General features: G+C 45.2%; 1 protein-coding gene across 3 annotated transcripts in view; it reads left to right on the top strand.

Annotated features, from left to right (window-relative positions):
- The window catches only part of dlk2 (delta-like 2 homolog (Drosophila)), a 71,838-nt gene that overhangs the window by 43,689 nt on the left and 13,148 nt on the right, over window positions 1-15,001 (top strand). For all 3 annotated transcript variants that reach the window (XM_017434457.3, XM_025010142.2, XM_017434458.3), the window contains one exon: window positions 4,868-5,012. In XM_017434457.3, the coding sequence (XP_017289946.1) occupies window positions 4,868-5,012 (145 nt within the window). The remainder of the gene's footprint in view (window positions 1-4,867; window positions 5,013-15,001) is intronic.

Genomic DNA, 15,001 nt, shown 5'->3' with positions numbered 1-15,001 from the left:
TGATTTTATTTTTTATGATCTTGTTTTTATCTTTGATTTCAATTGCACTGTGTAGCACTTTGAGATTTTTGTTAATGAAAAGTGCGGTATAAATTGGATTGATTATTATTATTATTATTATTATTATATCCAGCCACCGGAGTCCTTCGACTTTTCAAAACCGCAAGAGTGGGATAAATGGATTAGAAGATTTGAAAGGTTTCGCCTGGCAAGTAACCTAAATGCAAGTTCCGAAGAGAATCAGATAAACACGCTGATATACTGCATGGGTGATGAGGCGGACGATATTTTATGCGGGCTTACACTGTCGACTGCCGATAGAGACACTTACAAGGGCGTACGTGATAGCTTTCAAAGATTCTTCATTGTAAAGAAAAATGTAATATACGAGCGTGCCAATTTTAACATGCGGAAGCAAAAAGAAGGAGAGTCAGTGGATTCGTTTGTCACCATGTTATATGCGTTAGCAGAACACTGTAACTATGGGGTGTTACACGACGAGCTAATCAGAGACAGACTTGTTGTTGGACAAAGGGCTCTCCGAACGCATGCAGCTGGACGCAGAACTTACATTAGATAAAGCAGTGAGGATGGCACGTCAAAGTGAGGAAATAAAAAAACAGCAAGCTTCTCTACAAGGAGACTCCAAAGCGCAGGCTAGTGATGCTAAGTTTGTGGACAGAGTCAGGGAGTCCAAAAATAGCAAGTTTGCTAAAAATAAACCTCAGCATCTCAATAAGACACACAAAGCTCGAAACAGCAAAGGGAAAGCTTTACAGTCACAGTGTCAAAAATGTGGCAGTTCTCCATCACACCCTAAGCGTGACTGTCCTAAAAATGAAGGCAAATGTCACTCATGTGGCAGAAAAGGGCATTATAGTTGCATGGGCAGGACACCTAAGTCGGTGCATGAGGTGGAGGAAGAGGAGGAAGACGCCATCTTCCTTGGTAGCATCACAATAGATGGTGATCCTTGGGTGGTAAAAATTAACATTCACAACAATAGTGTGACATTTAAAATCGACACAGGTGCCGATGTCACTGTTTTGCCGCACATGGTGTTTCAGAACATATTTAAGGACAGTCCACTCATGCTAAAAAAAGCTTCTAAACCACTCTTGGGACCGGGGAGAAGTCCACTTGATGTTGTGGGCATCGCCAGGCTGCTGCTTAAAAGAGGTGGGAATGAAGAGATGGAGGATGTGTACATAGTTCGTCACCTGCACAGTGCACTGTTGGGAAGACCTGTGAGCTGTAGGCTGGGGCTAGTCACGCGCCTAGACAATGTTACCATGGAGTCACTAAAACAAACTTACCCAAAACTATGCAGCAGACTTGGAGAAGTACACCAGCCATATGCCATAAAGCTTAAACCAGGGGCAGAACCGTTCTCACTAAAAACACCAAGGAGGATCCCATTGCCATTGATGGACAAAGTCAAGCAGGAACTGTCCCGCATGGAAAGCCTTGGTGTGATATGTAGAGTCGAGGAGCTAACGGACTGGTGTGCCGGCATCGTGGTGGTGCCTAAAAAGACTGGGGCTGTGCGCATATGTGTCGATCTAACCAAACTGAACGAGTCAGTGTGTCGAGAGAAGTTCATCCTGCCATCAGTGGAGGAAACACTTGGAAGATTGGCTGGAGTCAAAATTTTTAGTAAGCTGGATGCCAATATGGGGTTTTGGCAAATTCCCTTAACAGAAGATTCAGCAAAACTAACAACATTCATCCCACCCTTTGAACTGTTTTTCTTCAAACGACTAAGGTTCGGCATAGCATCAGCTCCTGAGCACTTTCAGAACCGGATGGTGACAGAAGTCACAGAAGGGCTTGAAGGAGTGGTGTGCCACATAGATGATGTGCTGGTGTGGGGGTGTACACAAGAGGAGCATGACGCTCGCCTGCATGCTGTTTTGCAGAAAATTCAGAAGGCAGGTATCACGTTGAACATGGAAAAATGTGATCTGTCTAAGACTGTTGTAAGTTTCTTAGGCCATGTGGTCTCCGCCAACGGCATCAGCCCAGATCCAGGCAAGACAGATGCTGTGAAGAGGATGAAAGAGCCGACAACAGTGAGTGAAGTAAGATCCTTCCTGGGGATGGTAAATCAGATGGGCAAGTTTTTTCCACAGTTGGCGGAGAGAGACAAACCCCTGCGTGATCTCCTGTCGAAAAAAAACTTCTGGATGTGGGGCGTTGAGCAGAAAAAAACTTTTCAGGATCTGAAGGAGGCACTGTCATCACCACCGGTTCTAGCTATGTATGATCCAAATAGGGACTGTAAAGTCTCAGCAGATGCATCATCATATGGGCTAGGAGGAGTGCTGCTTCAAAGATGGGGTGAGGAGTGGAGGCCTATAGCTTATATATCACGGTCTCTCACGCCAACCGAGCAAAGATTTGCACAGGTGGAGAAGGAGGCACTGGGTCTGACCTGGGCCTGCGAGAGGTTCCGAAACTTCCTGATTGGTAAACACTTCCAGCTGGAGACGGATCACAAGTCTCTTTTAAGTCTCCTGGGGTCTCAACCACTGGACTCCCTACCTCCTCGAATCCCACGCTTCAGAATGCGTCTCATGCGCTATTCCTACTCTATAGCACATGTGGCAGGGAAATGTCTGTGGACAGAAGATACACTCTCACGAACACCGGTTGAAAGGGGTGAAACACCCACCGACAAAGAGCTGTTTGAAGACACAAACATCTACATAGACATAATAATGAGCAATCTACCTGCAGGTACGGCCTATTTGGAGGAACTGAAGGACCAAGTGCAGAGGGACAGTGTGTGTGCGCGTGTGATGCAGCTGTGTGAAGAAGGCTGGCCTACGCACAAAAATGAAGAAGTTCTTAACTGCAGAGCATGCTGCCAGGAGAGACAGAACCACAGGGAGCCCCTGATGACAACACCGTTTCCAGGGCGACCATGGCAAAAGTGTGTTCATGCTAGGGAGCAAGGCTTACCTCCTAGTGGTGGACTACATGTCGAGGTATGTGGAGATTGCTCTTCTAAACCTCACAAAGTGTAATGACGTGATCCTCCACCTGAAGTCAATTTTCGCACGTCATGGGATTTATGAGACTTTAGTGACCGATAACGGGCCACAGTTTTCTGGAGCAGCCTTTGCTGAGTTTGCAGAGTCCTATGGGTTCCGTCATGTGACCAGCAGCCCAAAATACCCTCAGGGAAACGCAGAAGCGGAGCGTGCAGTGCAGACGGTGAAGGGGCTATTGAAAAAGTCAGATGATCCATACCTCGCTCTGCTTGCTTACAGGGTCACCCCACTCCAAAATGGATACAGTCCAGCTCAACTCCTTATGGGAAGGAGGCTCCGCACCACTGTGCCTATTCTTCCCTCATTGCTAAACCCCGCTCTTCCTGATGGAGATGCTGTTTTACTGAAGGAAAAGGAGAGAAGGAGAAAAGATGTTCAACGCTATGATCTACGACACCGGGCACAGAACCTTAACAGACTGAGAGCAGGACAAAATGTGTGGGTCACAGACCAAAGAGCAGCTGGTACTGTCGTCGGAAGCCACACTACACCCCGCTCATATCTGGTGGAGGGACCACATGGGATCATAAGGAGGAACCGGCGCCATCTTGTTGCCATGCAGCCTCTGTGGGAGCAGAGCACCAGTGGTGCAGCTGAGCATAGTCTGGGGAGTCCAGAACAACCCGCAGCAAAACAACCTGCAGCAGCGTCACCACAGCTGAACATTCCAGAACCAGGTCTGGGAGAGCGGTGGTAAAACCAACCAGATTAGACTTATAAATTTTGCAAACTGTGCGGGACCCTAACTGAGAAGAGAGAGAGAGAAAAAAATGGTTGTTAATTTAAATGAACATGTTGTGCTTCTCATTGTTTATGTTTGCACTGTATAAATGTAATTGTGCAAGTCTCAGAGTTCAGAGTTAGCACAGACATCGCATGATTTTTCTGTTATTCTATTTGTAAATTTGTGTTTCAAGCTAAGGGTAAACTGATGTGTGTGGGTGAGTGTATATGGTCCAAGATAAAGATAGGAGCAGACCTTCCTGCCACAGGGGTAGAATAACCCCCTAAGGTTCTGCAGAATCAATGGCAGTCTACCCATTGATTTTAGAAAGGGGAGATGTGGGGTAACTGTGTATTTAGTAAAGAGAGGGACGCATTAGGTGACGTCAGGGCAGAGCGACGGCAGTTCAAGAATAAAGTAAAAGCCACGTTAAGCTAACAGCCGGACTCACGTGAATAATTTAATAACACGACAGTCCAAAGACAGCAGTGTTTCTTGATGGTGACACAGCCTTTTTTGCAGACTGGTAAACCGCTGCCCATCTTTACTTCTGAAAAATTCAGTCTCTCTAAAATTCTCTTTTTATACCCAGTCTTCTTACTGACCTGTTGCTAGTTAACCTAATTAGTTACAAAATGCTCCTCCAGCAGTTTCCTATTCATACTGCTTACTTTTACAGAAGTTTGTCCTCACTTTTTGAGATGTGTTACTGCCATCAAATTCAACATTGCCTTATTTTTTCAAAAATGGTACCTACCCTTTTCTAGTTTCAACATTTGATATGTTTACTATGTTCCATAATGAAAAAAATGTGGGTTTATGAGAGTTACAAATAAATGCATTGTGTTTTTATTTACATTTTACACAACAACCCAGCTTTTTGGAATGGGGTTGTACTTTTATTGATTATTACAGATAGAAATATTCAGAACTTTCTATAAAAGGTAATAGTCAAAAATATTTCAGGTTTTACCATAAACAAAAACATTTTCCCACTTTGTTGTTTCAGATTTTTCTTCAGTTTGTGATAGTTCCTTTTTGTGTGTGAAGGGATTTGTTGACGTGTTATTTGTGTGTTTTCTGTCAGACCTAAGTGTGTGCTCACAGGGGCAGCCATGCCAGAACAATGCCACCTGTGTGATGGAGGACAGCGGTGACTTCACCTGTCTGTGTCCTGAAGGATTCCATGGCCCCACCTGCCAAAAGAGGACCGGGCCATGTTACTGGAGGAGGTGATCAATACACTTTTGATAACAAAAAAAATCCCCCTACATAAACTGATCAATAAACTTCTGATTAGTACTTTTCTGGTAACTTACCAATAAATGTCTGATAACAATTAACTTCCATTAACCAATCAATAAACCTCTGGTTAAACTTCTAATAACAAATCAAACTTAAAATCTCCTCTGCAGAATCTCCACCTTATCATGATAAAGGGGTTTGAGTACTCCTGTGATCCTTGGGGTTAAAGTGGTTGAGGCATTAGTCCAGATTAGGAAAACTGGAGCACCTGGTGGTCGACCCTTGGCTCCTGAGTCTTGGCCAGGCCAAGCCCAAGAAGACAGGAAGCCATCTCCCCATGAACCCCTACCTGCAGGGAGTGTCACCAAGGTTAGGTGCTGTGCAAGCCAGTTGGCAGGCAAAAGTTGGGCCCTGGAGATGCCTATTCCTGGCAACATAAACTTGCTCTAGGAACTAGGGACATGGAACATCACCTCAATGACCTCAAAGAGCTGGAGATTTGTGTGATGTCAAACGATACCAACTAGATACAATTGGGGTCACCTCTACACACTGGAACCCAAGTCCTGAAGGGAGGCATCAGATTATGTAAACAAATTTTCCATTTCTATGGACAATAAAGTTTTATCTGGCAGGTGTGAGGATACTCAAGTCCTTGGCTGAGCGCTTCGGTATTCGAATTTACCTTGCTGAACAAGAGAGTCACCTCTCTGTGGCTTTTTTTTTATACTCTTTAACATTTTTCATTATTACAATGAAACATTCAACACACAGAACTTGGGGCACTGATTCATAGTTAGATAGAAAGAAAAAAAAACATTACAAGATGTTACATATATTTATGCTTCCTTGCTCTTGAATGTCAACTATTTAGACCAGCATTTGTTGTAAGAATGTCCTTTTATATGTAAAAGATATGTCAGTTTTTCCATAGAGTGGATCTCCTCCACAATTTCCTGCCAGTGGTCCAGCTGGGGAGGGAGTTTCTTTAGCCAAGACTGTGTAATAGCTTTTTTGCTTGCAATTGATAGAATTTTAAAAATATATTCATCTTCTTTTTGAAACACTTCTCCACATATCAGCCCCAGCAGAAAAATTCTGGGGTCTTTGGGGATGGCATACCCCAAAATTATCCCGGTTGTCTGACAGATTCCATCCCAGTAAAGTGCCAACTTTGGGCAGGACCAAAATACATGAGAGTGATTGACGTTCTGATGGCCACATTGTCTCCAACATTGCTGTTCTTCTCCTCTATGTCTAGTAATAATTTGAGGTGTAATAAAGTATCTAATTATGCACTTCCATCCGAATTCCTTCCATCTTTTAGAACTGGTAGACGTCTGTTGTGTCACACATTAAAAGCCAATCACCCTCTGTAATTTTTACTCCCAATTCCCTTTCCCATTTTGACTTAATAGTCAAGGTGTTATTTCAATTATGTTTCTGCAACCCCTTATATAGTTTGGAAACGGTTTTACATGGGAGGCGAGTATAAGCATTTGTAAAAATTTGCACAACAGGAGGAACACCTTTTTTTATTTCGGTATTGTAGAAATGTCTAACCTGAAAGTATTTAAATAAGTCTCTGTTCTCAAGATTATAATCCCTTTTCAGTTGATCAAATGTTTTAAAGGTGTTACCTTCTACAAACTGCCACAAAGCTACAAGTCCTCTATCTTTCCAGCCTAAGAGGGAAGAATCTAATTCTCCTGGTCGAAAGTTTGAGTTACAGGAGGGCCACATCAGGAGTCCAGTGACATTTGCCAATTTGTACTTGTCAGCTACTACTTTCCAGATTAACAACGTGTCTTCAACTATACAATTCCCACTTTGGTCCGAAACTATTTTACCTCCCAAGCGTGTTTGGGGTTGGACCCCACCCTGTCTAAGTTCAATCTGTTTCCAGCCAGTCTCCATTTCCGGGGAGCACCAGTATACCATAAATAAAGTATTTTATCTTTTTGGCATCCCACTTAAGTCCATAGGTCTTTCTTATAAGTTTACTAGGGGAGTAGTTAATTGTCAGAACTTGTATTTTTGTGATGTTTAGACTGTAGCCCGACAGTTGACCAAACTCAGTTAGAGCTGACATAAGTTTGGGTAGCGTTATATTTGGATTTTGGTATGTGATTATGTAATCTGCAAAGAGGCCAATTTTGTGTTCTGTATTTGCAAAACTAACACCCTTTATCCCATCATTCTTTCTAATAGCCTTTGCCAAGGGTTCAATGAATATTGCAAACAGTGATGGGCTTAGACAACATCCCTAGCGGGTTTCTCTGTGTATTTGGAAGCTATTTGTTAGGTGCCCATTGATTTTTACCCTGGCCTGTGGTTCATCATAAAGTGACCGCAAACAACTGATAAACTGATTATTAAAGCCCATACGCTCTAGTACCTTGTATAGAAAAGTCCAGTTGACCCGATCAAAGGCTTTTTCTGCATCGAGGCTAACTAATGCGACGCTGAGACCCTGCTTTTTGGCATGAGCTAATATATGTAATGTTTGTCTTATGCTGTCATGAGTTTGTCTGTCTTTGATAAATCCTGTCTGGTCTTCGTGTATTAGGTCTAACAAGTAATACTTCTTTCTCTGAGAGATTATTGATGTAAAAATTTTATAATCAACATTCAGAATTGAGATTGGGTGATATGATTCGCAGTATTCAACATTTTTCCCTTCTTTGGGGAGGACCGATATTACAGCCTCTCTCCAAGATGGTGGGTGTATAAAAGGTTCTGGCATTTCTGTATTTTATTTTATTTTGAAGTACTGGTAGAAGTTATTCTAGGAAGTGATGTAAGTCTGAGGGCAACATAATATACTTCCGGTTGAGTTCGCTTCATTTTGCATGTGATCGCATTCCTGGCGTAGTCGTGAGAAGTGATGCTCCGAGTGTTAAGTTGATGACGCAAAGTAAGTTAGCGCATTTAGCGTTCTGTTTATTTAACCTAGATTCGGTTTATTATATGTGTAAGCTACGGGCGGGCGAGCATGTGATGTTGAGGGGCTCTCTGAGCGCTGGGAACTCAGTTTAGCCTGCTCAGCTGTCGTAGGTTTACCTCAAAATCCCGTTATTTGTACCTGTAGTTCGGCTGCTTCTGTTATTTCCTTTGAGTTACCGCAGCGGATAAAGTAATTAGGAGCATGCGCTGCCAGCTGCCGCCCTTGTGTAGGGATTTTACCTGGCCACACGATGGCGCCAAAGTGCCTTTATGTTAAATTGAGCCAGAAGACCTGTCTGTTTATGGGGGGGTTTTTTTCTTTTAACTCGTACCTAAGGGTGTAATCTTTATGTACACTGAGTTATTTGTGTATGTTGTGGATTTATATACACATATGTATGGTTGAGTTTATTTCTTATTAAATATTTGTTTGAGTTTGTATTAGTTGAACCTCTATTGCTGTAATATATTAGCCTAATGGCAATTTATTTGTTATTACAGACTGCTGGCAACACTGAGTATCAAGATAAATAAACCAGCTCACATCTACAGTTAAAGTTCAAGCCTCATGTCCTCTTTCCTGTATCCTGACCGATACACCATCCTGTTTGCTGCAAAATACCTACGAACCTATCCCAAATTAACATTGGTCCTTCGAGCCGGATAGAGAGCACTCAGGATGGAGCCAGACAGAGTGACATTTCCTGATGTGAGACCTAAACGGCCGACACCCCGACCAAGCCATTTTGATGACTTCGAAGTTCCCATGTGGCATTTCCCAGAAGGGAAATGCCACATTGGGAAACCCCACCGCCTCTCCCAAGACATGTGGAACACCAACCTCATTATAGCAATGCACCATCTCTCTACGGTGATAGTGATGCAACCTGCTATATTACTTCTCCTCGGCTGGAGAGAAGTGAACAAAGGAGGAACTCTAGGGGTCTCTCACCTGAACTTTCCCCTTATAACCTGTTGGAGCCCTCCATCAAACCACCTCATACAGAGTTCAGAGCTTTGCAGGTGGAGAGAGAGAAGCTACGTCAATCACAGAAAGTTCTACAGGAGGGCCTGAGAGAACTAAATGAAGCGAGGAGTGACATCAAAGCACTGATTGAGGCTGCTCACTCACTGAGGAAGGATATGGCTCAGCTGACTGCTCCAAAATATATCCTCCATCAGCCCCCTAAGAGCAGCTCAGAAAGGATGTACAGCACCACTGCTAGCACGAGGCCGGTTAAAGACGAAGATGAGGAGGAGTGGCCTGACCCACCTCCATGGCCTGAACCCAGAGAGGAGCTGCACACAGGATTCTCCAAACTAAATGTTGAAGGACAGTATTCAGAATATGGCTTACGGTGCTACCCCCCACCTGAGGCAGCATCTTTGCCACCTAACTCCTTTCTGCCGACACGCATCCCTCAGGCTCAGGATCAGAGAGGAAACGTGTCCCATGCTCCTTCCCAACATTTTGAGCCATCTTCACGCTGGACACCAAGTAACGCAGGTATGCTGCAACCAAAGTCTGTTCCACTTAACCCGCCTACTCCAATCACAGGAGCAGCATGTGAGATATCAAACTGGCATAATTCAGCCCCACTTCCTTCATCTGAGTTAGTATATAGGGGACCCAAACCAACAATTCCAAAGTTCATTCATTCAGATCTTTCTGAGTTTGCCAGGCTCCGAATGGCCCGGGAGAACCTACTCCCTCCTAACGCAACTGAGCTCTTTAAGTATCAAATACTTGTGGACCATTTTAAGTTTGATGAAGCTCGGCTAATAGCTGATGCTTACCTGAACTCACCAAAGCCTTATACTGACACCATGGCTGCCCTACATGATAAATTTGGACAACCTCATCAGCTTGCTTTAAGGAAAATAGCAAGTATCCTAGATGGCCCAGAAATAAGGCGAGGTGATATAGTAGCCTTCCAAAGGTTCTCTCTCCAGGTTCAATCATTAGTCGGCCTGCTGCAAACATTAGGACTTGAGGGAGAAGTGGAACTGAACTGTGGCTCTCATGTTGCCCGTCTGATAAGTAAGCTCCCTCCAGACCAAAGAGCTGACTTTCGTCAACATCAGTTCAAACAGCATGGCACCACCTACACCCTATATGACTTACCTGAGTGGCTTCGTCATGAGTCATGGTGCCAAGGGTTCGATAGTCAAGCTGATGGGAAAGGTAGCAGAGAACGGACCTGCAGAAAGGCGGATGCCCATCCCTTCAAACAGACTGTTACAGTCCTACATAATGTGAAAGGACCCTCAGAACACACTTCCCTGCCACCAAAGGACAGTCGAGCTAGAGGGAAGACTAATAGCAAAGCCTACTGTGCCTACTGTGAGAGCACAGAACATTATTTCAGCCAATGTGATGGTGTGGCTAGACTCTCAACAAACGATGCTGGCGTTGTGCCCGAAACCATCTAGCTGCTCAGTGCACACTGAAGAAACCCTGCAGCCTTTGTCAAGGAAAACACCTGCTGGCTCTTCATGAGGTAAATGCCAGAACAAAAAGAAACGACACAGGTGTTGCTGCAAAGGAAGAAAGTTGCCTAACCAATTCAGCGTCAGGTTCCCTCTATTTAGATCGACATGGAGCCGGCAATCGTGTTCTGTTCAAGATTGTTCCTGTGGTTCTAAGTCATGGGAAACACACTCTACAAGTAGATACCTTTGCAATTCTGGATGACGGTTTCGAGAGGACCATGTTGCTCCCGGCTGCTGCGAAAATCCTTGGGCTGGCGAGCATCCCCGAGGATCTTCCATTACGCACCGTCTGCTACAATATTCAGATGATCCATGGACGTAATGTATCTTTCAGTGTTTCTGCAGCTACCAATCCTAGGTCACAACACAAGATTGAGGGAGCGTTCACAGCTGATTGCCTCAACCTAGCTCATCATACCTACCCTGATGATCAGCTACGGAGGAAGTATAAACACCTGCAAGTGATCCCAGTGCCGGCGTTGAAACGAGCCGAGCCACTGCTCCTTATTGGTTCAGACCAGCCACATCTGATAACCCCCATAGAACCAGTTCAGCTTGGCCCACCTGGCAGTCCAGCAGCTGTCCATACTCGCCTGGGGTGGACACGTCAGGGGCCAAGTCTTTTGATGGGGCGGCCAACCCAGCCTGCCCTATGCTTATACGCATCCTCTCAATTGGATGAGTTATTCAAGCATGTAGAGCGGCTCTGGCAGATGGATGCAGTACCTTACACATCTGAGAGGGTAGTGACCCGGTCAAAGCAGGATCTTCAAGCCGTGGCTCTGCTCAAAGCTAAAACGGTTTGCATCACGGTTGATGGCGTGCTGAGGTATGCCACGCCTCTCCTCCGCCATGCACAGATGCCACAATTGAATGCACCAAAAGGATCTGTCATGGCCATGCTTCGAAGCACAGAGAGACGTCTATTAAAGGATTCCTATCAGGCTGATGCCTACCGAACAGAAATGCAGAAGCTGATTCATTCAGGAGCTATAAAAGAGGTAACACCCAGCACACCAACAAAGGAGAGCTGGTATATTCCCCATCATCTTGTCAGTCATAATGGGAAGAATCGCCTGCTCTCATAAGTACCTTGGACAGTCCCTGAATCAGTTTCTGCTCCCTGGCCCCACTCTTGGAGCCCCTTTACTGGGAGTCCTAATCCGGTTCCGTGAATATCCCATAGCTGTGAGTGGCGATATCAAGGGGATGTTCCATCAAGTACTTCTCCTTCCGGAGGATCACCCCCTGTTGTAGTTCCTTTGGCGGGATTTGAAGGTGGATGAACCTCCTAAGATCTTTGAGTGGCAGGTCCTGCCCTTTGGGACAACTTCAAGCCCCTGCTGTGCAACATTCGCTCTACAGCGTCATGTGACAGAACACATCCAGCCCAATGACAACCTAAGATTCTCCATTGAGAAGTGTTTCTACGTAGACAACTGTTTACAGAGTGTTGGTTTACCTAAAGAAGCCAAAACCCTAGTAGACCGCCTGAGAGAACTGCTAAAATCAGCCGGCTTTGAGTTACGTCAGTGGGCTTGCAATGACCCCAGTGTTGTGAGTCATCTGCCTCCCGAAGCAAGATCGAAAAGTCTGGATCTGTGGCTGGCAGAAGACAAATCTAACTCCTCAGAGACAACACTCGGGCTCAGTTGGGACTGGAATACAGACTCCTTGGGCTATAAGCACAGACCTGTATCCTATGAGATGCCAACACTTCAAAACATCTATTGAGTTCTAGCGTCACAGTATGACCCTTTAGGCTATCTGTTACCTTTCACTACTCGAGCCAAGCTCCTCCTGAGGCAGTTGTGGGATAAGAAGCATTGTTGGGATGACTCAAACCTTCCATCTACACTCCTTCAAGCTTGGAATGACTGGGAGGCGGAGCTTAAGTTTCTACCTCAGCTTACCTTCCCATGTGCTTACGCCAAAGCCAACTTAGAAGAGGACCTCCGTGAAGTGCACATCTTTGCAGATGCATCTGAGAAAGCTTATGGAGCTGTGGCTTATATAAGAACTGAAGAGTGCGGCAGGCAGGTTCATCTCACCTTTATCCTAGCTCGTTCCAGTGTAGCTCCAAAACGGATCGTCTCTATCCCTCGCGTAGAGCTCTGTGGAGCTTTGGTGGCAGCACAGTTGAGCAGTATACTGAAGAAAGAACTCACCTCGTCTATCAGAAGGACAGTCCTGTGGTCAGACTCGACAACTGTCCTCAACTGGTTGAGCTCGTAGTCCTGTCGCTATAAAATCTTTGTAGGAGCCAGGATAGCTGAAATACAGGAGTTGACAGAAAACTGTACCTGGCGCTATGTAGACTCAGGAAGTAATCCAGCTGATGACCTAACAAGAGGGAAGGCTCTGGAAGAACTCAAAGTGCCAAACAGGTGGTCAGATGGACCCCCTTTCTGCTCCACAGTCCCGACACATGGCCAGAAAAGCCAAACTCGGAGCCCTTTAATGAGGAATCAGAGCTCCAAAAGACTGTCTTCTGTGGAACAGCGAACACCTCCTCACCTACCTGTCAGGATGGAATAGAGTACAAGACATGGCAAGAGCTCTTGGATGTTACTGTTAAGGAACTTCAAGGGCGACCTCTCTCAACTGCTCCACCTAGTGCTGAGGAATATCAGGCTACTGAACAGGCCATCCTTAGTCAAGCTCAGCAGGAGTCATTTCCTGAGGGATGTTGTTTGCTTGCTGAAGCAAAATCTGTTTCCTCCAGAAGTCGTCTACTCACCCTGGCACCTGAACTGGATACCTCAACAGGCCTTATCAGAGTAGGAGGTTGATTACAACATCTGGAATGTCTTGATGGATCGACACTGCATCCTATTGTCCTGGACCCTACCCACCCTTTCACCCGTCTTCTCATCCAGAAATATGACGTCGATCTCCATCATCCAGGCCCTGAACGGGTCTATGCAGAGCTGCGGAGATCTTACTGGATACTGCGTGGAAGAGAAGCCATAGGTAAATACCAGCACAGCTGTCCTGACTGTCAACATTGGAGGGCTCAGCCTTCAGTTCCAAAGATGGCTGACCTTCCTGCCGCTCGGCTTAGGTTATATAAGCCACCTTTTCACTCCACTGGGGTGGACTGTTTTGGGCCCATGATTGTGAAAATAGGAAGGCGGCAGGAGAAACGCTGGGGAATCATTTTCAAGTGTCTGACAACAAGGGCAGTACACTTGGATCTCATAAGTAGCCTGGATGCAGATGCTTTCTTTATGGCCCTGAGGCGATTCATCGCTAGGAGAGGAAAGCCTGCAGAGCTGTGGTCTGACTGTGGGACCAACTTTAAGGGAGGGGATTGGGAACTCAGAGAAGCCTTTGCCAACATGTCAGAGACACTGCAGAGGCAGCTAGCCTCCCAGAAGATTAAGTTTCAGTTTAATCCCCCAGAGTGTGGGAGCGAGAGGTTCGTTCAGTGAAGTCAGCTCTCCAAACCTGTGTGGGTTCCCAACCTCTTCAGGAGGAGGTACTTCTTACAGTTCTTCTGGAAGTGGAATCAATACTGAACTCAAAGCCTCTGGGATATGTATCAACTGATGTGGCAGACATGGACCCTGTGACTCCAAATAGTCTCCTCATGGGGCGGCCTGATGGATCCCTACCTCAAGTGGCCTACCCAGAGATAGAAAACCTCAGTGGAAGACGTTGGCAGCACTCACAGACTGTTGCTGATCACTTTTGGGCGAGGTTCATCAGAAAATACCTTCCTGGCTTACAGACAAGACACAAATGGCAATCAACCCCTCCTGAACTTCTGCAGAATGCAATTGTTATGGTTGTGGATCCCCAGTTGCCCCGAGCCTTATGGCCGATAGGTCATGTGATCAAGATTCATCGTAGTGATGATGGACTGATCAGATCTGCGGATGTGGAAGTTAATGGACATGTTTACACTAGGCCATTTGCTCGGTTGGTTGTCTTACCAGCCGTGCCAGCCGAAGGAAAGGACACTGAGAAGAGTAGACAGTCACTCCCCAAAGATTAGTAAAGCCTTCTATGTTTAACAAATGTGTAACCACATTTGGGGGCAGCTGTATAAAAGGTTCTGGCATTTCTGTATTTTATTTTATTTTGAAGTACTGGTAGAAGTTATTATTGGAAGTGATGTAAGTCCGAGGGCAACATAATATACTTCCGGTTGAGTTCGCTACATTTTGCATGTGATCGCATTCCTGGCGTAGTCCTGAGAAGTGATGCTCCGAGTGTTAAGTTGATGACGCAAAGTAAGTTAGCGCATTTAGTGTTCTGTTTATTTAACCTAGATTCGGTTCATTATATGTGTAAGCAGTGGCGCCGGATTCATTTTCTAGGTGGGGGGGCCACCGGAGTGTTTCGTCACCTTATTAATTTTACATGCATCGGATCATCATCTAACATCAATAAAAACTGAATAATGAAACGCTTTTTCAGCTATGACTTTTTGTTCCAGTATATTATTATGAATAATGATAATTAGTTTAACCAACCAACAGCTTTATAAATGACCACAATAAAAGTAAACACAGGTAAATAACATGCGCAC

The sequence above is a fragment of the Kryptolebias marmoratus genome, linkage group LG22 (genome assembly GCF_001649575.2).
Source record: "Kryptolebias marmoratus isolate JLee-2015 linkage group LG22, ASM164957v2, whole genome shotgun sequence".
Lineage (NCBI taxonomy): Eukaryota > Metazoa > Chordata > Actinopteri > Cyprinodontiformes > Rivulidae > Kryptolebias > Kryptolebias marmoratus.
This window is presented reverse-complemented; position numbering and strand designations above follow the sequence as displayed.